This window comes from Lissotriton helveticus, chromosome 5_1 (assembly GCF_964261635.1).
Source record: "Lissotriton helveticus chromosome 5_1, aLisHel1.1, whole genome shotgun sequence".
NCBI classification, from domain to species: Eukaryota; Metazoa; Chordata; class Amphibia; order Caudata; family Salamandridae; genus Lissotriton; species Lissotriton helveticus.
The window spans coordinates 1,671,690,598-1,671,714,338 of record NC_136065.1 but is presented as its reverse complement, the minus strand read 5'-3'; the positions used below and the strand labels follow the sequence as shown (position 1 = coordinate 1,671,714,338).

Sequence of the window (23,741 nt, the reverse complement as noted above, 5' to 3'; positions counted from 1 at the left end):
CTTACAGAAACCTAACCATCACCCTCTCCGGAAGGACCACCACCCGCATCTACGAGAACACAGTAGGAAATTCTTCTCAAGGGAGACAAAGGTACCAGGCTTGTAGTTCTTCTTCCATGTGAAGAAGAAAACAGGAAATGTAAATTGACTGTGGACCTCCGAAAAATCAAGTTCCCAAAGAGTCATTTCAGTTGGTTGCCCTTCAAGAATTCCTCCCGAATCACTGCAAGTTCACAGCCTTCCCTTTCTGTCTGATATTGCTCACTTCACACACACATCTTGAAGCAGTGGGTCATCCACTTGGCCTCAAGTGATCCTGCCACATTTGGCAGTCATGCTGTTGGAACGAATGATCTCCATGAGCTTCATTAACAAACACAATTCCTAAGCATCGCACTCTGGAGTAGTTGCTACTCCTAGGAGACTGGAACTTAACAGATTTGGCATTTCTGTGAAACACCGGACTGGTTCAGGACGAGCATTGCACGAGTGGAAGCTTCATTTGAGATTATCTATGTAAGATTGTCAGAAAGTAGGGCCTTCCCACTATACATCTGTTTGCTGCCCTGCAAAACAGCATTTTGATTTAAATACTCATGCAGATATTGGCAACTGGGTTGAATCTGCAAAGATTTCTTGATTACATGATTGAACATCTTTAATTGTGCCTTTCTACCATTTACCCTCATTGCCAGGGTGCGGAGGAAGGTCTCCTCACGGATCCTCTTTGGTATTGCACGGATACTGATTGGCATAACCACAACAGTTTTGATAAACTGACACTCAGCTTGCGTCATGTACTGTCTTACGAAAGCTAAGGACCACAGGAGGTAACGGCACACCTGTACAGAAGTCTTTATTCCAGACCTATGACCAGGTACATAGAAGAACAAGCTCACATTCACCAAACACTACTGCAAGGACTTGGACATAGCAGCAGTTTCTTCAGTGGGCCATGTTTAATTGCAGATCAGGCTGCTTTTTCGCTTATTGATTACGTATGTGACTGCTTGCTACTTCAAGCATGTAACTCTGCGAATGATCCAATGCTGGAGAAGAAATGATCTATTTATATATGACTCCAGTATTTATTTTATTTTTATTTTGAAAGTTTTATATAGCGCGAACAAGATCTTTGCAGATAACAGAGCGCTTTACAGAGGCAGGTGTAATCATCATCAAGATCATCACGTTCCATTACATAGCAAAAATATTAAGTATAGTACAGGTATGAGGTAGCCAGGCATAGTAGGAGCGTATGACAACAAAAACGCTGTGATTATACAGAGATGGAGAGAAAAAATAAATAAATAAAAGGATCTAAGCATTTCATACTAATATAGGTCAAAATCATCATCATCAAGATCATCACGCTCCAGTACATAGCAAAAATATTACGTATAGTACAGGTATGAGGTAGCCAGGCATAGTGGGAGCGTATGACAACAAAAACGCCGTGATTATACAGAGATGGAGAAAAAAAGGATCTAAGCATTTCAGACTAATATAGGTCACAACACACGCGCAGAGGAATATATAGGCTATATCATAATAAAATGCTGGAGTACTGTTCGCAGTGTAAGTCAAACGCATTGTTCAAGTGTATTTAGCCATAAGGATACTTTTGACTTCTTTCTTAAAAAGAAGGGAGGAGGAGATGAGCCTCGTTTCAGGAGGGAGTGCGTTCCAGATCCTGGGCGCCATTCCAGAGAAGGAGCGTTTGTAAGTTTTTTCCTTCCGGAATCTTTGCGGTTTCAGCAGAAGATTGTTTGAGCTCCTGGTAGTTCTGGACCCCCCGGAAATTGTCAACTTCTGAGTGAGGTAGCTGGGTGATTTCAGGTGTATAGCCTTGTGCGTCATGCAGGCAATTTTCAGCTGTATTCTGGCTTCAAGAGGCAGCCAGTTCAAGGATTTGAAGTCCGGGGAGATATGAAAGTGTTTTTTTTGATCCAGTGATGAGTCTCGCTGCCGCATTTAGTGGTGCAGTTGTCGTTAGGGGGAGGCCGCAGAGGGCCACGCTGCCGTAGTCTATGCGAGGAATGACCAGAGCTTGTACTGCTATTTGGAAGTCTTTTGCTGGAAGGAAAGGTTTCAGTTTCCTCAAGGTATTTATTTGGAAGTTCGCCCCCTTGGTAGCCTTGCTGATATGCTGCTGCATGTTGAGGTTGGTGTCAAGTGTTATGCCTAAGGATTTTGCTGAGTCCACGATGGTCGGTTGGACATTGAGTGCTGTTAGGTGTTTAAGCCATGTTTGTGCGGAAGATATTTTCGAGGGAGGTGAGATTAGGAGGAACTCAGTCTTCATAGCATTGAGTTTGAGGTGGTTGTCGGCCAGCCAGGATTGGGTGCTTCTGATCGTTGAGTTCAGACTCAGGATGTCGTTGGGGGAATGTAACTTGAGATATATTTGAGTGTCATCGGCGTACATGTGAAAGTGTACATTTGATGTTTGTAGCAGGGTGGTGAGAGGCTCCATAACTAGGTTGAACAAAGTAGGGGATAGGCAGGATCCTTGAGGGACACCTAACGACACCGGAACTGGGGAGGACATCAGGTTTTTGCTCTTGAATTTTTTAGACCGGTTGTGTAGGAAGGAAGTGAACCAGCGAAGCACAGTCCCAGAGAAGCCCATTCTTGTCTTTAGGAGATCGAGTAAGTTCTCATGTTTCACTGTGTCAAATGCTGACGAAAGATCAAGAAGGATGAGGAGGCAGGTATTATTTTGATCTAGGATTTGGATGGCATCGTCAATTATGTGAGTCATAGCCGTTTCAGTGCTGTGCCCTGCTCGGAAGCCTGATTGGTGTGGGTTGAGGAGATCGAACTGTTCTATGTGCTTTGTCATTTGTAATTGGACGCATTTTTCTAAGAGTTTGGCGAGAGTGGGAATGTTGGTAATCGGACGGTAGTTGTTTAGATCAGTGGGGGTCGGCTGTTGGTTTCTTCAGTAAAGGTGTAACTTGTCCAACTTTGAGGGAATCCGGGATGGCTCCTTGTAGAAGTGAGCTATTGATAATTTTAGTCCAGAGTGGGAGTAGCAGAGGAATGAAGTCTTTTACGGCGTTGGCAGGGAGAGGGTCAGTGAGGTGATTGGATGGTTTTAGGGTGCTGAGTATTCTGTCAATTTCTACTTCCGAGTAAGTGTCAAAGGATGACCAGGTCGCATTGATTTTTAGTTTATTGGGAGTTATGCAGTTGGGGATTGAGTAAAGGCTTGCATCATTGAGGAGGTCTCTCCTTATATTGTCAGTTTTTTCGTTAAAGAAGGATGAGAAATCTTCACAGGAAGGAGTAGTGCTCATAATGTCGATAGCTGGGGGTTGTTCTTTAGATTGAGATCGGATTAGCTCGAACAGTTTACTTGGCCGGTTTTTTGCTTGGTCTAGCTGGACTCTGAAGAACTCTGACTTTGAGCGTTTTATTTTCCTAAAGTATGCATTTCTCTTTTTCCTCAGGGTTTTAAGATGCAGTGCCGAGGGGACTGATCTCCAGGTGCGCTCTGCCATTCTCATAGCCCGTCTCTCTTCATTGAGACTCCCGTTGTACCAGGGGTTGGATGTCTTAGTGGATGCTCTTTTCAATTGCATTGGAGCGGCCTCATTGATTATTGAGGCCATGGAGTTGAGATAGTGGTCAGTCAGGTCCTGGACGTCAGTAACGTCGGTAGGGGGGAGTAGGAGATTACAGCTGCTAGGGGGTAGAGAGTTTGCTTGAGTTTCTTCATGTCTCTTTTCCAAACTTTGGGCATGGCGTGTTGCACCGGAATGAGTTTTACTTTTTCCTTGATGAGGAATGTGATAATGTGGTGGTCTGACCAGTCACAAGGTTGGATTGATTCAAGTTGAGTGGTGCCTTCTTTGGAGATGACCAGGTCGAGGATGGAGCCTTTGTCATGTGTTGGAGTGTTGCAAATTTGCGTGAGGTTAGAAGCGATGAGGAAACTTTTGAGGCTATTAACTACAGCGTCACTGCGATCATTCCAGTGGAGATTGTAGTCACCAAGGTAAATTTGTGTGTTTTGCCGTCCAGCATTGATAGATATTGTCTCCATGAGTTGTTGGGAGAAGAGGAGGTTGTCCCCCGGGGGGTGGTACATGATGTGTAGTGAACATACAGGTTTTGCAGCGTGAATCTTTCTGGATTCACTATGCTGTGCATTATTCCGCGGTCTTGTGGTTGGGTCCGGATTCGTAGTCTTTTCTTTGTTTTTTTTTTGTTTTTTTTTTTGTAGCCCAGGTGGGCGTCGGCGTCACACCCCTTTGGGTGTATTTCCGGTGACGTCGGCATGCTTCCTGCGGAAGCTCCCACTCTTGGGCGCCATCTTCAGATTCTTTTTTTCCGCGGTCGGGTCTGGATCGTTCCCGTTTGGGCTCCAGACATTTTTGGAGAAAGAAGAAAGAAAATACAGAAAAGACGAGGAGAAGTCATCTAAGGACTACAGGGGACTTCATCGACGAAAAGCCGGCGAGGAGAAGGCGTTTTTCATCGAGATCATCGACGACCGTCGACGAACACGCGACCAGAGAGGCCCTGGACGCTCGATGATGGACAACACGCCGTTCAAGTTCTGCCGTAACTGCCACCACAAGTACGCGCAGAAGGACCAGCACCCGGTATGCAACCTTTGCCTACCGGTGGACCACGAAAGCGGAGACTGCAACGCCTGTTCCGCCTTCGCCCCGAAGACCCTTCGTGTGAGAGAGAGGCAGAGGGTCGCACACCCACCCTACAGGGGAAGGCCCCGACTCCGTCCCTCTACGAGCTGGGGATGTCCTCCGAGGAAGAAGACAACGCTGCCGCCGAAGACGACAGCTACACGGTCGTAGAGACCGATTACACGAAGACTTCTGACAAGGTAGGAGACTCTTCGGCCCCCAAGAACCCGAGAGACTCTGAGTCTAGAAAAATCGAGGGCAAGACCCCGAAAGCGCCGACGCCAAAAAAGGTGGCGTCCGCGACTACTCCCAGGCCCAGCGGATCCTCCGAGAAGGAGTCCCCGGCGCCGAGGGCTGCTGATCAGCAGAAAACGTCGAAAATCGTCCCCGAAAAGGATCGATCGACGCCGAGGGAGAAAGACCCGAAACTGACGACGACGACCAGAGACCCAAGATCCGGTCCGACGTCGACGTCAAACTTCGACGCCGAAAGGTACGGCGACGAACCATCCGCCGAAAAGAACGGCCGACCCATCCGACGCGGAACACGCGGCAGAGATGGAGAAGAAGAGAAGGCGCCTCGAGGCCGAAATGGAGAACATCATGCAGCGGAAGAAAGATTTCGATGCAAAGATGAAGGCCTTCACGATCCCTCACAAGACCAAGCCACCGGTGGTGGAGGCAGTCGAGGAGGAGGAAGAGATCGCCGAAGTCGTCGAGGAACAAGACCAGGACGTCGAGGTGATCGACGACCAGGAGGAGTACGAGAATCCCTACGATAGTTACAACTATGGGGAGGAAGAAAGCAGGACAGACGCAGACTCGACACCCTCTGACCTACAGGAGGTAGATTACATAGATGTCGACACCGACTGCCCCGAGGAGGTGGTCGACACTTACCCCTCGAGGCCCTCGCCGCCGGACGACATCGGGGCCTACAACTCGGTGATACAGGCTGCCGCAGCAGCTTTCAAGCTCAAGCTCGACGAAGAGAAGCAGAAAGCAGACTTCCTTCTAGAAACATTGCTCCCAACACAAACGAGGAGCCAGTTCCTTCCACTGCTCGAGAGCGTCTTGGCTCAGGGGAAGGAAGCTTTCAGGGAGCCCGCAACATGCAAGGCAGTAACTCCCAGAACTGAGAAGAAGTACAAGCATGCCACTAAGGACCCGGCCTAGATTCAGGGCACGGTCTCCGCAGACTCCATTATCACGGCCACAGCAAGGAGGAGGGCTAACGTACCCACTACCTCGGGCCCACCACCGGATAAGGAGAGCAAAAGGATGGATCTGGTGGGCAGAAGGATCGAACGGAATGCCGCGACCCACTGGCGCATGGCTAATTCCAACGCCCTGATAAACAGGCACATGTACCAAATCATGGAGGGACTGGGGCACTTGGTGAAGGACTTGCCCCAGGATGCCAGACAGAAAGCCGAAAAGCTGGTTGAAGAGGGAAAAAACGCGGCAAACTCTTGCCTTAAGACGGCCCTGGATGGGGCAGACACCGCCAGCAGGCTCATGATGATGGGCGTCACGGAAAGGAGGCACGCCTGGCTCAGGATATCCGGTTTCAAACCGGAGGTGCAACACAGCATCCTGAACACACCGTTCAACGGCAGCACGCTTTTCGGATCAACAGTTGATGAAACGCTCAGCCAACTGAAGAAAGATAACGAAACAGCAAGATCCATGGGAGCATTGCAGTTCAGAGGGAACAAGAGGGGCACCCCGTCACGGAGGCCCGGCGGGAGAGGCGGAAACCAGCCAGGTACATCACACCAGGCTTTCCAGCAAACGCACCAGGCAGACTCGCAGACTCAGCAGGGTCATCAGAAGCAGTCCTGGCAGTACCAACAAAGAGGCCAGTCCTTTCGAGGGAGAAATGGACGGGGACAAAATAGAAGAGGGGGGCAGCAGCCCACCTCCAAGTGACTTCAAAAAAATCTGTGTGCCCGCCCACAAAAAAGACCCCAGGGGGCAGCACGTACAGATGGGTCAAGACAAACTAGACACCTACGACCACATGACACCAGTGGGAGGAAGATTAAGATTCCACCTCCAAGAGTGGAGAGAAATCACATCAGACAAATGGATCCTCAACATTATCCAATTCGGATACTGCATAGAGTTGGAGGGGAGGCCAACAAGCAGAAAACCAAAAAGAAAGCCACTAGCAAGCAAGCAGCTGCAGTGCCTTCAGGAAGAAGCAAAAGAACTCCTGCAGAAGCAGGCCATAGAACGGGTACCCTTCAAGGAAAGAAACACAGGAGTATACTCAACGTACTTCCTGGTACCAAAAGTAGACGAAACAATGAGACCCATTCTCGATTTACGGTTCATGAACAAATTCATAAGAACGCAAAAATTCAAAATGACCTCCCTGCAAGAGGTGCTCCCACAATTGCAGATCGGGGACTTCATGGTCACAATAGACCTCAAAGACGCATACCTGCACATTCCAATGAACAGAAAGCACAAGCACATGCTCAGGTTCACCGTCGGAGAAAGCCACTACCAGTTCACGACACTGGCCTTCGGTCTAAAATCAGCACCAAGAGTTTTCACAAAGTGCCTCGCAGCAGTCGCAGCGCACCTAAGAAGGCAGGGGATACACGTATACCCTTACCTGGACGACTGGCTGGTGAAAGCAAACTCATACCAGAAATGCAAGCTGCACGCACATACAGTGACAAGCACGCTCATAAGCCTGGGGTTCTCCATCCATTGGAAGAAATCATCAATGGAGCCAGAACAAGTGAAGATCTTCCTGGGAGCACAGATCAACACCTTACAGGGCAAGGTGTTCCCCAGCGAGAAGAGGGCGAGGGCGCTGGTGAAGGAAACTCGCCTCTACCGGAAGGGACAAGCTCGGACAGTGAGGACTGCGAGCAAGATCATGGGGATGATGGCATCATGCATCCACCTGGTACCGAATGTACGACTCCACATGAGACCCATTCAAGAATGGCTACAGGAGCAATGGTCACAAGCTACAGGCAGTTGGGAATATCTAGTGGTTGTAACGCACGCAGTGCAGAAGGAGATGACATGGTGGACCATGGAGAACATAGCAAGGGGAAAGCCTCTAACGCCCCCAACGCCAACAGTGACCATCACCACAGACGCATCCCTGAAGGGATGGGGCGCTCACATGGAGGAGCTCAAGGTGAGGGGTCTGTGGACACCAACAGATGCGACAAAGCACATCAATTACTTAGAATTGAAGACAATCTTCCTTGCACTGAAAGCCTTTCAAACAAGATTGTACAAACACAAGGTGTTGATACAAACAGACAATACCACTGCGATGTTCTACATCAACAAGCAGGGGGGCACACAGTCAGCCCCGCTTTCAACGCTGGCGCAGGAGATATGGAGATGGGCCATCCCTCTCAAGATAGACCTGCTAGCCATACACCTGCCAGGGAAGGACAACATACAAGCAGACTGGCTCAGCAGGCAGACATCGGCATCCCACGAGTGGGAGCTCAATGCTCAGGAGACAAGGCGCCTATTCGACAGGTGGGGAACTCCATCGGTGGACCTGTTTGCCACACGCCAGAATGCAAAATGCCAAAACTTCGCATCCAGGCAGCCCGAGAAAGGATCACTAGGGAATGCCCTATGGATAGATTGGTCAAGGACATTTGCCTACGCCTTTCCCCCGATACCACTGATGCACAGAGTACTGAGCAAATGCAGAGCGAGCAACATGACACTGATACTGGTCGCACCACAGTGGGCGAGGCAGACATGGTATTCGCAGATCATGGAGATGACACAGTGTGCACCCCACAGATTCAGCAGGAGGAAAGACTTACTCTCCATGCAGAACGGAGAGGTGCTCCACCCAGAGCCAGAGAACATGAGCCTAGTAGCGTGGCTCCTGAGGACATAGAGTTCGCACATTTAAGATTGCCAGAAAGTACCCTGAGGGTACTTCGGGAGGCAAGAAGACCTAGCACTCGGAAGTGCTATGTTGCGAAATGGAAAAGGTTCACAATATGGTGCAGACAAGAAAGACTTCACCATAAAATGAAGAAGGACTCCACAGTGCTAAAGTACCTGACGCACTTGCTAGAGAAGAACCTTAGCTCATCCTCCTTGAGAGTTCACTTGGCAGCGATAGTCGCCTACACAAGGGGAGAAACTTGCAGGAGTTTCTTCACATCACAGGTGGTGAAGAGATTCCTAGAAGGAGCGAAAAGGATCGCACCACCCAAGCGGGTGCCGCCACCTGCATGGAACTTAAACGTAGTCCTAACGGAACTCATGAAGGAGCCCTTTGAACCAATCCACAAGGCGTCCTTAAAGATGCTAACTATGAAAACAGCTTTCCTGGTTGCAATAACGTCCTTACGCAGAGTAAGCGAGCTTCAGGCTCTGACGCTACAAGAGCCCTACATACAAATACACAATGATAGAGTTGTGATGAGGACTGACCCACACTTCATGCTGAAGGTGGTATCTAAATTTCACATGAACCAGTCTATACAGATACCAAGTTTTTTCCAAAAACCGACAACTGCTGCAGAGCGAGCTCTGCACACCCTGGACGCCAGAAGGGCAGTCATGCACTACATTGAGAGGACGAAGGGACACAGGAAAACAAAACAGTTCTTTGTGTCATTCGCCAACAGTTACATGGGAAAGGCAGTAACCAAAAAGACCATTGCACGATGGATCGCACAGACAATTCAACTCTGCCACAAGCGTGCAGGACAAGAGCTAGCAGAGGGGACACGTGCCCACTCCACTAGGAAAAAGGGGGCTACAATAGCCTTCCTGGCTAACACACCCATACAAGACATATGCCTGGCGGCAACATGGGCTTCGGTGCACACGTTCACGAAGCACTACTGTGTGGACATACAGATGAACAAGGAAGCTCAAGTTGGACAGAAGGTGCTACAGCACATATTCAATACCCAACGCTCATCTTCCACCCAACCGCCACAGAGATGAGAAACCGCTACAAAATCTATGCACAGCATAGTGAATCGATTCACGCTGCAAAACGAATAGTTTTCTTACCTGTCGGTGTAGTTTTGCAGCTTGAAGATCTTTCTGGATTCACTAGCGAACCCACCCACCTCCGCCAGAAAGATGAGGCTGGAGAGAGAAGAGGTGGAAATAGAAAAGTGGAAAAGACTTTGAAGGTACAAAGCGGTAAAATATCACCTGAATAGAACATTGCCATTACTTCGGAAACGAAAGAAACACGGAAAAAAAGAACCCGAAGATGGCGCCCAAGAGTGGGAGCTTCCGCAGGAAGCATGCCGACGTCACCGGAAATACACCCAAAGGGGTGTGACGCCGACGCCCACCTGGGCTACAAACAAAACAAAAAAAAAAAACAAAGAAAAGACTACGAATCCGGACCCAACCACAAGACCGCGGAATAATGCACAGCATAGTGAATCCAGAAAGGTCTTCAAGCTGCAAAACTACACCGACAGGTAAGAAACTATTCGTTTGTTCTCACTGATGACATCCAGGCATAAGTATTCACAGGAGGTATGAGAAGGGGCGGAGACTTTGTTAATAGAGAGGTTGCTCTTGTGAATGCATGCGATTCCGCCGCCTGTCTTGTTGGGCCTGTCAAGTCTGGTGATGCAGTAGTTGGGGGGGGACTAGGATATCCATGATAGGATTGGAGGATTCAGTTAACCATGTCTCAGTTAGTATGGCTAAGTCAATGTTCCTGGACAAGATGAGGTCAGCGACCTCCGTCGAGTGTTTTTGGGCCGATCTACAGTTGAGAAGTGTGCATTTGAGTCTGGGGGTGCACGGGGAGGTGGAGGGGTCCATAGTGAGAGGGACTTTAGTGAGGTTGTCGGGAACAGAGCCTCTGGTGCTATGCGAGGGGTGCCTAATAGCGTTGGAGAGAATCGTAGGGATGGACATGTGCGTGGTGGCTAAGCTGTTTTGGGTTGCCGGTGCATAAGTGCTGAGTAGGGTGTGTATATCGCTGTCCGAGAGAGTCTTGATTGCGCGCTGGGGGCGGTTGGCGGTATTGCGAGCGGGAATGGAGGTCCAATGTAAGGAGCGTTTAGGATGTGACTTGATGGTGCGCTTAGGCCTGTTGGAGATATTGCGAGGGGGAATAGAGGTCCCACGTATGGGGAGCGTAGGATGTGGGGGGGAGTTGACGATTTGTTGAGACGTGGTGGAGAGGGGTGTACGCTCGGTGTGCGTGAGGAGTGACTCTGTGAGTGTGTGGAGATCTTCTTTCACTTGGAGGAGGGTGGTCATGATTGCGTCCAGCGTGCCGTTGGGTATGGGGTTAGAGTTATTGGAAGGGTAATCAATAACAGGTGGGGTGAGGCAAATGCGAGACGTGTGGAAATTGGTCGAAGCGGGGGGGCAATTGTAGTACTGGGGAGTGAGAGTGGGGGGGGGGGGCGATGTTGAGGGGGGAGTGGGGACCAGGAGTGGAGGGGGAGCTAAGGGTGGGGAGTGAACTGTTGAGGGACGAGTGGAGGCTAGGAGTGAAGGGGGTGAGGGGGTGCATGGGGTGGGAGGGGAAGTGTTGAGTGTTGGGTGTTAATCTGGAGTGCGTTGAGTGCCACAGGGGGGGGGGTGCTGTTGGGGGAGGAGTGAAGGCTAGGAGTGGCGGGAGTGCATGGAGTGCAGAGAGTGGGGAGGGAGGTATTGAGGGAGGAGTGGGGGCCCGGAGGGGGGGAGCAGGGAGTGGGGGGAGAGTGGGCACCGTTGGAGGGGGAGCTAGGTGCGGCAGGAGTGTAGGGAGTGGGGGGGTGGTGATATTGAGGGACGAGTGGAGGCTAGGAGTGGCGGGAGTGCATGGAGTGGGGGGGGAGGTGATGAGGGAGGGGTGTATGTCAGGAGTTGTATGAGTGCAGAGAGTGGGGGGGAGGTATTGAGGGAGGAGTGGGGGCCCGGAGGGGGGGAGCGGGGAGTGGGGGGAGAGTGGGCACCGTTGGAGGGGGAGCTAGGTGCGGCAGGAGTGTAGGGAGTGGGGGGGTGGTGATATTGAGGGGGCATTTGGGATGGCATAGAGTCGGGTTGTGAGGGTCAGAGGCGGTGGGTCGTTCTGCGGTGTTAGTTGGAGGTGATGAGTTCTGGTTCAGTTGAATTGGGGTATGTGTGGAGGGCCAACCATTGGGGAGGTGCTCTTTGAAAGTGGGGAACAGGTTGTCAAGTAGTTCCAGGTTTCTGTCTGTGGATTGAATTAGAATAACCCTGTTATTGTAGATAGTAATGGCTGTGCTGCCTGGGAAGAGTTTGGATGGTGCGATGGAGAGAGTTAGTCCATGAGCGGATTTCACGGTGGTGGAGACGTTGAGTAGGTTGAACGCTTTTTTCCATTGAGCTCTGCGAGCGGTGTGGAAGATGATATCAGTGTTCAAGGACCCATTTACCGGAGAGAAGTAGGTGTCGGCAAAGGGTGTTTCAGGGTGGGACCTCAGGAAGTTGTGTTTAAAGCGTTAAGCGGCTTTTTTTGTGAGCGCGGGTGGGTAGATTATTTTATACGTGTGCTTGCCGCAGTGTTCCATGTTAGGATGGCGTAGTATTGGTATCTTTCATAGATTCACATGTAGTTCTTCTCTCATGGTCAGAGGCTTACTAACTATTATGTGTATTCTTCACTTGTGCTCTGAAATCAGATCCTTGGTAGCCTCTAGTTGGGAGTACAGCGCTCAGCACATCCACCTCATTGGCGGAAGCTTGGATTGCATTAAATGAGATGAATGTGCTACTCAGCCTATACTATGCTTTTGCCATTTAACATTTTTAGTATTTCCAGCCCAACGGGGAATTATTAAAGTATCTGAATCTATAAAATATACCAACACTGGAGAACTGGAGTTACAGATAAGTAAAACATTTCTTCCATACATGTGCCCCCAGTATCAAGTGGAATCCTGTGCTTCAGGACTTTCCCTTTCCGGTGTTGAGCAGACATACACACCCACTACATAGACCTTCCTATCCTGTATGTTTGCTGTTCCAGATACTGTGATCAGAAAGCTGCCTAGGCATATCTCTATGGAGTTGTGTTCAAGATGCTTTCTTGTTCTTCTTTAATTACCATCCTTTTTTCCACCAACCAGTACTCAACGTTGGAGGAAGCTATAGCAACAAGAAACTCTCTTCATGGAGTGAAGTGGCCGCAATCCAACCCAAAATTCCTTTATGCGGACTATGCAGAGCAGAGTGAGGTATGCGAATGAGAAGTGTTTCTCAAATATAATTAGTTTCTTTTCTCATATCTTTTAAGATGTCACTTAAAATGTTCATCTGCCTGAAAAACTAGACTACCAAACTGTGCTTGCTTCCTTTTAACCTTTACAACTTGGGCAACTACTCTTCCTTATTGGCTCTATACTTGAACTCTTTACCCCCCATAGTCACATTCCTCTTAACTCGTTAATTAGGTTAGTTGCTCACCCTCTTATGCGCTTTGTCACACTATCACTTCTCCTTCACCCTCTGGCTCCACTTCCGTTTGTATTTGTCTTACACTTCTTGACTGACCACAGTTTCTTATGACTGAGTGTGACTTTTTTCCATGCCTCTTTGGGTTACCCAGCTGGACTATCACAGGGGCCTTTTGGTAGACCGTCCTCAGCCCCCAAAAGTGGAAGAGCCTCCGAAACCAAAACCTCAGGCTCACCCTCGGATGTTACCGCCACCAGCACTTATGCACCGTGTGGATTATCGAGAGCCAGAGCGGTCTGCACGTGAGCAGTGGGCTGAGAGGGAGCGAGAGATGGAAAGGCGTGAGCGCACCAGGGCTGAACGGGAGTGGGACCGTGACAAAGTCAGAGAGGCACCCCCTCGCTCAAGGTCTCGCTCCCGTGACCGTCGTCGAAAGGAACGCGCCAAGTCCAAGGAGAAGAAGAGCGAGAAGAAAGAAAAAGGTGAGTTGACCTTCATGCCTGCCACTCTAGCTTGAGTGGTTTGTTGGTATTAGCTGTTGGCTAACGAAATGTTCCAAATGAATGTGCGATATGCATGAATTTTTTAATCTGTATGACCTCTATTAGCATCCAGTAAAAAGGAAAAAGGCCTAATGATCTGTGTATTAAAACAAAAATGCTCTGCAGTGCTGAACAACAGATGTTGAGGAGTTGTAGTATAAGTTGAAGCTTAGAGCGAAGTTACAAATGTGGAAATGAGGACCAAGGCCATGTTTTGGGGTGTGTAGCACCATAGTGGAGAATGAACTGCCCGCGCTGTGCACTCTGCTATGAGGAGGTTTAAAGGTGCAGCTCAGTTTTTTTCTGAATAGAGCGGTATTGCCCTTTGTGAAACAATTATGGTGTCCTTGGCAATCACTGGTTAGTGTCCAGTATCCTGGACTGGTCCTGTCATGCTTGCAGTGTATCACATTCTTCGCACTTTTGCCATCTTGAGTAGGTTTCGAAATGAGGTTTTGTGCAGGACCAATACGCATACTCTGACACACAGGAAGTGTAATTTGTGCCTATCTCCAGGGTACAAAGGGGACGAGGCCACGGCATAAGCATTGTTCAAAAACAAAAGGACACTTCGGATCTATAGGGATCGATGCCTAGCACACACCATGAAACTGGCGACTAAAGCGGATTTTCCATGCGACATGGAAATCGAAGCAATAGCTCTAGTAAGAGTTGGGGTGGTCAACACCAGCCCACATTCATCCTCTGGGGAAGAACACGCTCCAGTGCATGAAGAGGGGCATACGCTGCTGAGGCTGATCCTTGTATCTGGGTCGAGGACCAAGGTGACGCTACCTGCTGTGAGTACTTTCGACCCCGTTTATAGAATATCTTGCACTCGACTCCGCCACACCACAACCCTTGGGCTAAGGCTAATACTGTGAGTATGCCTTGAACCCGAAAAGGGGTGAGAACGTTCTCGATCCCCATCGAGCAGCAAGGTCACAGCATAGTAACTGCTCTGGCACTACCCCAGCACTGAAGCACCAGTCTGCACCAACCGAACCTCCGGCACCGAAGCATAGGCCTAGAGAATGCCAAGTAGGCTGTGACCTATGTTCCCTGCAAGGTGCGCACACCTTACACTTTCACAGCGCCCAGCACCGCTGCAGGAGCGCACAGCAGAATACGGCACGGAGAGTAGGACTTCCCCAGGTGCTCATTTAAAAAGAATACAACAGCATGGAAGAACGTTTTCTCTTCGTGTGCATGCTGCAAAAGGGGAAGGAATCCAGTTGAAATTATATACTTCTGGGGTCCCATCAGTATTCTGATGGGACCCCTCAGGGGGGCAATGTGACAAGGCAGCTATTTAAGTAAATATGTGTTCGAGGCATGTGGGCTGCTGAATTCATATCTGTGCATAGATCGCCGCCTAGTGTTGGGTTCGGATGATTGCACATTGTTGTCCTGGAAGAGTCTTCGAAGTATCACGAGATAGGTGGCTCCTCCCTCGGACTACAGTGCGCATGGGCATCCTCTCCATCCCCAGATTGTTTTTCTCCGCCATTGGGTTCGGATGTACTTTCCAACTCTCCAAGTTCGGAATCAAGAAAAACTTTTCAAAAGGCCTTCGGATCCGTCGGTATTGTTCAGCGCTCGGTACCGATGCACTTTTAAAACTTTCGTTGCACTACAGTCGTCGAATCGGGCCGTGAGGCCTTCTCGACAACAAGTGGACCGACCGTCGATGGAACGAAGTCCATTCAAGTACTGCCCGCAGTGCAACTCGAAGTTCCCGCACACAGACAAGCATCCAGTGTACAACAAATGCCTATCTCCAACCCACAATGAAGATAGTTGCCTAGCCTGTGCCCAGTTCCGATCGAAAAAAACTATCCGGAATCGACGGGCGGCAAGGCAAGAAATGCAAAGGTCGGCGCCAGCACCTGAGAACATCTTCGACGATGACGGTGATCTAGCAAGCGCCGAGGACTCAGATCAAGACGATCAACAATACTCGGAGCACGACTCCGAATATTACCTCGAGGAAAGAGAACTAATCGTCGATCGTGAGGAATATGATCAAGACATCGTAGCGGTCGAAGACGACTCCGATGACGACGAGGGGCGCACCGTGAGTACACCGCCCCATATAGACACTACACCCATATCAGAGACTCAGGTCGAGGCATCGCCAGCAGGCCTTAGCCGAGATCAACAAACTCGTTCTACAGCCCCGCCATACCTCCCGGCTAAGAACACACAAAAAGAGCCCTCTGAGACACGAAATACAACACCGGTTCAATCGAAACCGAAACTTGTCGACAATACTGTTTTCGGACCGAATTACGTCGAACCGAAGGTGACTAAGCCGAAGGGCGTCGACCCGAAGGCCACAGTACCAATACAACCTTCGAAGCCAAAGACCATCGAGTTGACATCGAAGACCAAAGCTGTCGAGTCGAAGTCGAAAGCCGTCGAGTCAACCTCGAGGCCGAAACACGTCGAATCGACACAAAAGCACGTCGACTCGATCCCCAAGAAGCACGTCGAATCCAGCAAACCAGCCTCGGGTATCGACAAGGGGAAACAAGCATTGAAAATGCAATAGGTCTCGCAATAGAAGAGTTTGACGTTTTTCGTTTTGCAAATGGATGAGTGGCGTTGCGTGGATGAGTGGCGTTGCGTGGATGAGTGGCGTTGCGTGGATGAGTGGCGTTGCGTGGATGAGTGGCGTTGCGTGGATGAGTGGCGTTGCGTGGATGAGTGGCGTTGCGTGGATGAGTGGCGTTGCGTGGATGAGTGGCGTTGCGTGGATGAGTGGCGTTGCGTGGATGAGTGGCGTTGCGTGGATGAGTGGCGTTGCGTGGATGAGTGGCGTTGCGTGGATGAGTGGCGTTGCGTGGATGAGTGGGGTTGCGTGGATGCGTTGCGTGTGTGAGTGGCGTTGCGTGGGGGGATGGATGGATGGATGGAGTGGGGGATGGATGGATGGAGTGGGGGATGGATGGATGGAGTGGGATGGATGGATGGAGTGGGATGGATGGATGGATGGAGTGGGGGGATGGATGGATGGAGTGGGGGGGATGGATGGATGGAGTGGGGGATGGATGGATGGAGTGGGGGGATGGATGGATGGAGTGGGGGATGGATGGATGGAGTGGGGGATGGATGGATGGATGGAGTGGGGGATGGATGGATGGATGGAGTGGGGGATGGATGGATGGAGTGGGGGATGGATGGATGGAGTGGGGGATGGAGTGGGATGGATGGATGGATGAAGTGGGATGGATGGATGGATGGAGTGGGGAATGGATGGATGGATGGAGTGGGGGGATGGATGGGGGATGGATGGAGTGGGGGATTGATGGATGGAGTGGGATGGATGGATGGATGGATGGAGTGGGATGGATGGAGTGGGATGGATGGAGTGGGATGGATGGATGGATGGATGGAGTGGGATGGATGGATGGATGGATGGATGGATGGATGGATGGATGGATGGATGGATGGAGTGGGGGGATGGATGGATGGATGGAGTAGGGGGGATGATGGAGTGGGGGGAGGGATGGATGGAGTGGAAACCGGGCGGCAAGGGCTGTGATTTATAATGTGTTATGTTTAGTAGTAAACGGGCGTACGACATAGCAGGTATGTCCATCTTTAATGAATATGTAGGGCACAAATGACGTGATAAACAGAAGAGGCGCAGATTGGTGGTTGAAGAGCCCAGAGAGTAGTAAAAACAATAACAAAAGATGCAGCAAAGGCTTCAAAGTTAAGAAAAGATGCAGGCACTGCTTTGGTATTGTGAGGAGGAGGACATGTAACCGGAAATACAATGTTTATAATGTAAAAGTTTAAATCAACAGGAAACATGAGAAATTACCTGGCTGCAGTGGAAATTAAAGAGAAACATGCAGACAAAGGTTTTATGCCGGAGGACACAAATGAACCAGGACGGGAAAGCAAATATTTATGATGTAAAACTATATTAACAGCAAACCTGCGAAACCATGTGGGGAAGGAGGATATTTAATAAACAGAGAGGTAGGTGAAAACATAAAAGAAACAGGCAGGCAAATCTTTCTGATTCTATAGAGGTTAAAACGCACGGGGAAGCTTTAATTTGTAATTTAAAACGTTAATGTAGCAGGAGTTTAGAAGTGTAGATAGTTTAAAAGATTAAATAAACAGGAGTAAGCAGGCAATGAAACATAACAAGTGAGACGGAAAGCCAGAGGCCAGCATCAAACGGACAATACAGAGGGTCTGTTGCTTGTGTGCTCAGCCGTGACCTGCGCCAAGGAGCTGAGAGCGTTGGGAGAAGGGGGTGTAGTGCACGCGCTGGGAAGAGCAGCAGCAGGGAGGGGGTGGCAAATGGTTCTTTGCTTTGGGCGCTCTGTAGTGGGGAAGGGGGATGGGGCACGTATAGGAGGTGGCAGGAAAAACAGGGACAGGGTAGAAGAAACAGTAAGGGGATGGGATAAGTTAAACAAGTGAAAAATGAGTGAGCCCCTTCATGGTTGTGTGTGACAGACACCTCCTTTATGCTGCAGTAATATCGGGGAATTCAGAAGTAACAAGGAGTGGGGGAAAGGAGCGGTGGGAGCGAGAGGAGACGAGATGCCAGCAGAGCCGAGGATGGGAACCCAGAGGCGGCCCTAAGGCTGGCAGCAGAGAGGGGAAGTCGGAGAGGCTGTGTGCGGGGAGAGAGGAACAGATGGCTGTGAAGCAGGGGGTGTGAAGGATGGGGGTGGGTGGGGAGCGTAGGGACGGCTCAGATGCCTGAGGCAGAGCGCACGCTTTAATTTGTAATTTAAAACGTTAATGTAGCAGGAGTTTAGAAGTGTAGATAGTTTAAAAGATTAAATAAACAGGAGTAAGCAGGCAATGAAACATAACAAGTGAGACAGAAAGCCAGAGGCCAGCATCAAACGGACAATACAGAGGGTCTGTTGCTTGTGTGCTCAGCTGTGACCTGCGCCAAGGAGCTGAGAGCGTTGGGAGAAGGGGGTGTAGTGCACGCGCTGGGAAGAGCAGCAGCAGGGAGGGGGTGGCAAATGGTTCTTTGCTTTGGGCGCTCTGTAGTGGGGAAGGGGGATGGGGGCACGTATAGGAGGTGGCAGGAGAAACAGGGACAGGGTAGAAGAAACAGTAAGGGGATGGGATAAGTTAAACAAGAGGCTGGGAAACAAAGAACGTGTAGCTGGAGGGGGCGGGATGGATTACAGAGAAGGAAGACGGGTGGAAGAAATGTTCGAAAAACAAGTAAACGAGTAAAACAAGAGCACTTACAGGGGGCGGAGCAGGGAGAGCGGCCTTTGAAGTGCACTTTACACGGCCGGCCGGCAGTGAAACTGAAAGCATGGCCGGCCGCCGTGAAAGCCTTTGATGACGCAGCAGGGGGAACAGACGGCGAGAGGGTGTGAAAGCAGCAGGGGCAGGCAGGCGGCTGGGGGCATGTGCACGCGCTTTTAAGCGCATGCGCATTAAGCTTCAATTTCACGGGCACTGCAAGGAATCGCCACGATTCCTTGCAAGTTGGTTAAAGACTGTTTAAGCCCCAATAGTCTCGCAAGCTCGATGCGCATGCGCATTGACAGGCGAGACCTAAAAACCGGTCGACAAAAGCACGAGGCCTGCGCCCAAGACTACCGTCGAGCCGAAACCGGTGTACCAAAGTAAATCGGTCGAGCCAAAGCGCATCGAGCCGAAAAAGGGCATCGACCCGACAAAACAGCTTGGTCCGAAAAAGGTGGTGAAGCCAGCCAAAGACGTTGAACCGACAAAACCTGTCGAAAAACATCATAAACCAGTCCAACCACCAAAAGCGGTCGAAACAGCAAAAGGCGTCGACCCGAAAAAGGACAAACCAAAGGCTACAGCACCAAAACCAAGGACTGTGGAAGAGGAACTTATTCATCCAGATCCCTCCACAGAAGACCAGTCAAAACTGTACATTGACCCAAACACTGGTAAAGTGACTGTGTACACCAAAAAGAAAAGACCTCTGCCAACTGAAGACTTTTCTACAATTCCCCTAAAGAAGAAGAGAGACTGTGCTACCTCTCCTATATTCTTTGAACCTATCAGTCCAGCTATGCCTCATACCCCATATGCCCCTGCCTCACCTGCACGCTCTGACTACAACCCAGACGAAGATCAGGACGCAGATGTAGGGTTTGGTTATCCACAAAACCCACTTGCAGACCCTCACTCACAGTCATGGGGTGGGGGAGGGGAACCAGACACTGAGGGGATTCTGCCCATTACAGACCCTATAGTATACCCCACTAATCCTTCTCCCACAGAAGACACAGTAGCCTTTAATTCACTACTGGAAAGAGCAGCAACCTACCATAATGTAGATATGCACTCTGATGCTATTGAGGAAGACTTCCTCTTCGATACATTAACATCTGAGAGACATGTTAAAACACTCCCAATGCTAAAAGGCGTATTAAAACACGCAAGTGACATTTTTAAGGACACTAGAGCACGGGTCATAAACCCTAGAGTTGAAAAAAGTATAGGGCTGCTCCTATAGACCCTACATATATCAAGGGGCAGCTACCCCATAACTCCATAGTGGTATCCAACGCACGTAAGCGTGCCAATTCCCAGACTACTGGAGAGGCTGTTCCTCCAGACAAGGATTCAAAAATCTTTGAGGCATCAGGCAAGAGAGTAGCAGCTCAAGCAGCAAACTCGTGGAGAATAGCCAACACACAGGCCTTGCTAGCCAGGTATGACAGAGCGCACTACGACAGCTTGGAAGACATTCTCCAACACTTACCTGATCCTTAAAAACAGCAGGCAGATGAACTCATACAAGAAGGAAAGCTCATCACCAATGCCTCAATTAAACGTGCCCTTGACGCGGCAGACACAGCTGCCAGATCCATCAATACAAGCGTGCTGCTCCGGCGCCACGCATGGCTTCGCATATCGGGCTTTAAAAATGAAGTCCAATCCACAATCCTTAATCAGCCCATCAACCCAGACTTTTTGTTTGGTCCAGCAGTTGACTCAATTCTGGACAAGATGAAAAAAGATGCTGAAACTGCGAAGTCTATGGGAGCTCTCCAGTCCCAACAACACCGGGGGCTCCTTTTGTCGCTCCAATTATAGAGGAGGAGCGCGTAATAATACATCACAGCAAACCTCCAACTACAAAAGTAACACACAATCCACATACAACAAAACCACCAACAGGGGTGGATACAGAGGGAACAACACCAAGGGAAGAGGTCGTGGAGGCAATGCAAATAGATCCTCCACTAACACCAAGCAGTGACTTCTTACCACTACCCCCCAGACCACATAACACCAGTCGGGGGAAGAATACAACAGTTTCTGCCAGTCTGGTTAAATATCACAACAGACAAGTGGGTCAGGCAAATTATCCAACATGGCTATTGCCTCGAACTCACTTCACCTCCACCCAACATACCACCCGTGCACCGTCCAACGCGACTACAGCAAGAGGTCATCAGTATGCTGCAAAAGGGGGCCATAGAACCAGTCCCACTACAACATCAGGGAACAGGAGTATACTCTCTATACTTCCTTATTCCAAAAAAGGACAGGTCTCTCAGGCCAATATTGGACCTCAGGCCCCTCAACCTGTACATTCTGTCAGAGCATTTCCACATGCTCACTCTCCAACAAGTCTTACCACTGCTTCGCCAGGGAGACTTCTTAGCAACCTTCGACCTCAAGGACGCATACTTTCATATACCAATATACCCTGCTCACAAAGTATTTAAGGTTCACCATTCAGGGACAACACTACCAGTTCAAAGTCCTACCATTTGGTGTCACAACAGCTCCAAGAGTGTTCACCAAATGTCTAGCTACAGTGGCAGCACATCTCAGACGGCAACACATCCATGTGTACCCCTATCTGGACGATTGGCTAATACACGCGCCAACAGCCCAGAAATGTGCCAACCACATGTCAAAGACCATACATCTCCTGCACAGTTTAGGATTCTCACTAAACTACCCAAAATCACATCTACAACCCTCCAATCTCCAACAATACCTGGGAGCAACAATAGATACACTGGCAGCAAAAGCATATCCCAACACAGTATGAATCAAGGGAATGCAAACGTTGATACAAAAATTCAGACCCCAACACTCACTACCAGCTCGAGTGTTTATGCAGCTAATAGGCATGATGGCCTCGTGCATATTCATAGTCCCTCATGTCAGACTACATATGCGTCCGCTCCAAGAATGCCTAGCAAGGCAGTGGAACCAGGCTCACGGGCAATTAAAGGACCTAGTGTTGGTGACCAGTCGGGCATACAACTCTCTGCATTGGTGGAATCCACAAAACCTTTGCAAGGGACGACTGTTCCAAGAGCCTGTCCCACAAGTGATGTTAACCGCGGACGCATCCCTCATGGGATGGGGAGCCCATGTCCTACACTACACAGGGACTCTGGACTGTACAACAAAAAAAGATGCACATCAACCTTCTGGAGTTGATGGCAGTCTTTCTAGCCCTGAAAGCTTTCAAAACACATTTATGCAACAAGGCTGTGTTGATCCGGACGGACAACATGACAGCTATGTATTACATTAAAAAACAAGGAGGGACACACTCACCACAGCTATCGCACCTAGCTCAAGCAATGTGGAAATGGGCCATTCAGAGGAACATGTTTCTCATGGCAGAACACCTCCCAGGCAAGGACAATCAGGTAGTCGACCTGCTCAGCAGGCACAGCCAACAGATACAGGAATGGGAAATTCACCCCAAAGTGCTCCAACCATTCTTCCGGAAGTGGGGACACCCAGAAATAGACTTTTTTGCCACAAGCGAAACCGCAAAATGCCAGTACTTTGCCACCAGGTTCCCACATCCGCAATCGCAGGGGAATGCGATATGGATGAACTGGTCAGGCAAATTTGCGTACGCTTTTCCCCCAGCTCCATTAATACCGCTAGTGGCACGCAAAATGCGCCAACATTCCTTGACACTAATCCTGGTTGCTCCCACATGGGCGAGGCAACCATGGTACACAACGTTCCTAGAACTGTCAGTGGTGCCTTGTCAAAGACTGCGACTCACACCCAGTCTTCTAACTCAGAACCATGGCGAAATCCAACACCCAGACCCGCAACAGCTGAACCTAGCGATCTGGCTCCTGAAATCCTAGAGTTTGGATACCTCAACTTGCCTCCAGACTGCATGAATATTATCAAAGAGGCAAGAAAACCCACTACCAGAGCATGTTATGCATCAAAGTGGAAACGTTTCGTCATTTACTGTAATAACAATGACGTTAACCCACTTGATGCTTCCACTCAAAACATTATTTGCTATCTCTTGCACCAACAACGTTGCAACTTAGCCTATTCATCCATCAGGATACATTTAGCTGCGTTAGCAGCATATCTGCAAAACAGGCAACATCTTTCACTATTTAGGGGGCCAGCAATTAAAGCGTTTATGGAAGGACTTAAACGCGTCATTCCTCCAAGACACCCACCTTCACCAGCCTGGAATCTAAACGTTGTTTTAACCAGACTTATGGGTCCACCTTTTGAACCACTACACTCATGCGAAATACAGTTTCTTACTTGGAAAGTGGCTTTCCTTATTGCCATTACTTCGCTTTGAAGAGTTAGCGAGCTGCAAGCCCTAACTATTCAAGAGCCATTCATTCAAGTACATGCAAATAGAGTAGTTCTCAGAACAAACCCTAAATTCATGCCAAAGGTGGTATCCCATTTCCATATAAATCAAACTATAGAACTGCCAGTGTTCTTTCAGAACCCACAGACAGTAGCTGAAAGGGCCTTGTATACTCTAGATGTAAAAAGAGCTCTGCTATACTATATAAATAGAACTAAGTGTGAGAAGTTGGCCTGATATATAATGTTCACTATTCTAGTGAGCACTTTGTATCAGTCCAAACAACCCTTATTGATGATTGGTTGTAAGTCAACCTTATAGACCAGCTATCCTAGTAGCATGGATACGAGCAGTCTAAGGCTAGGACTCTAGAGGGCGTGTTAAGCCAGCTGTTTTACCATCACGTTACCCCTTGAACACCAAGTGAAAGGACACCACACAAGTTGTTATGAAAATAAACAGATATTTATTTATAACAGGACTACCCTGAACTCTTTATGAGCCAGGGAGCTAAGCGCATAACAAAACTCTTAAGAAAATACT

The 23,741-nt window shown here is 49.3% G+C and overlaps 1 protein-coding gene across 2 annotated transcripts in view; it reads left to right on the top strand.

Annotated features, from left to right (window-relative positions):
- The window catches only part of ACIN1 (apoptotic chromatin condensation inducer 1), a 1,432,530-nt gene that overhangs the window by 1,345,944 nt on the left and 62,845 nt on the right, over positions 1-23,741 (top strand). For both annotated transcript variants that reach the window (XM_078644895.1, XM_078644894.1), the window contains exons 17-18: positions 12,731-12,838; positions 13,210-13,540. In XM_078644895.1, coding sequence (XP_078501021.1) covers positions 12,731-12,838; positions 13,210-13,540 — 439 coding nt within the window. The remainder of the gene's footprint in view (positions 1-12,730; positions 12,839-13,209; positions 13,541-23,741) is intronic.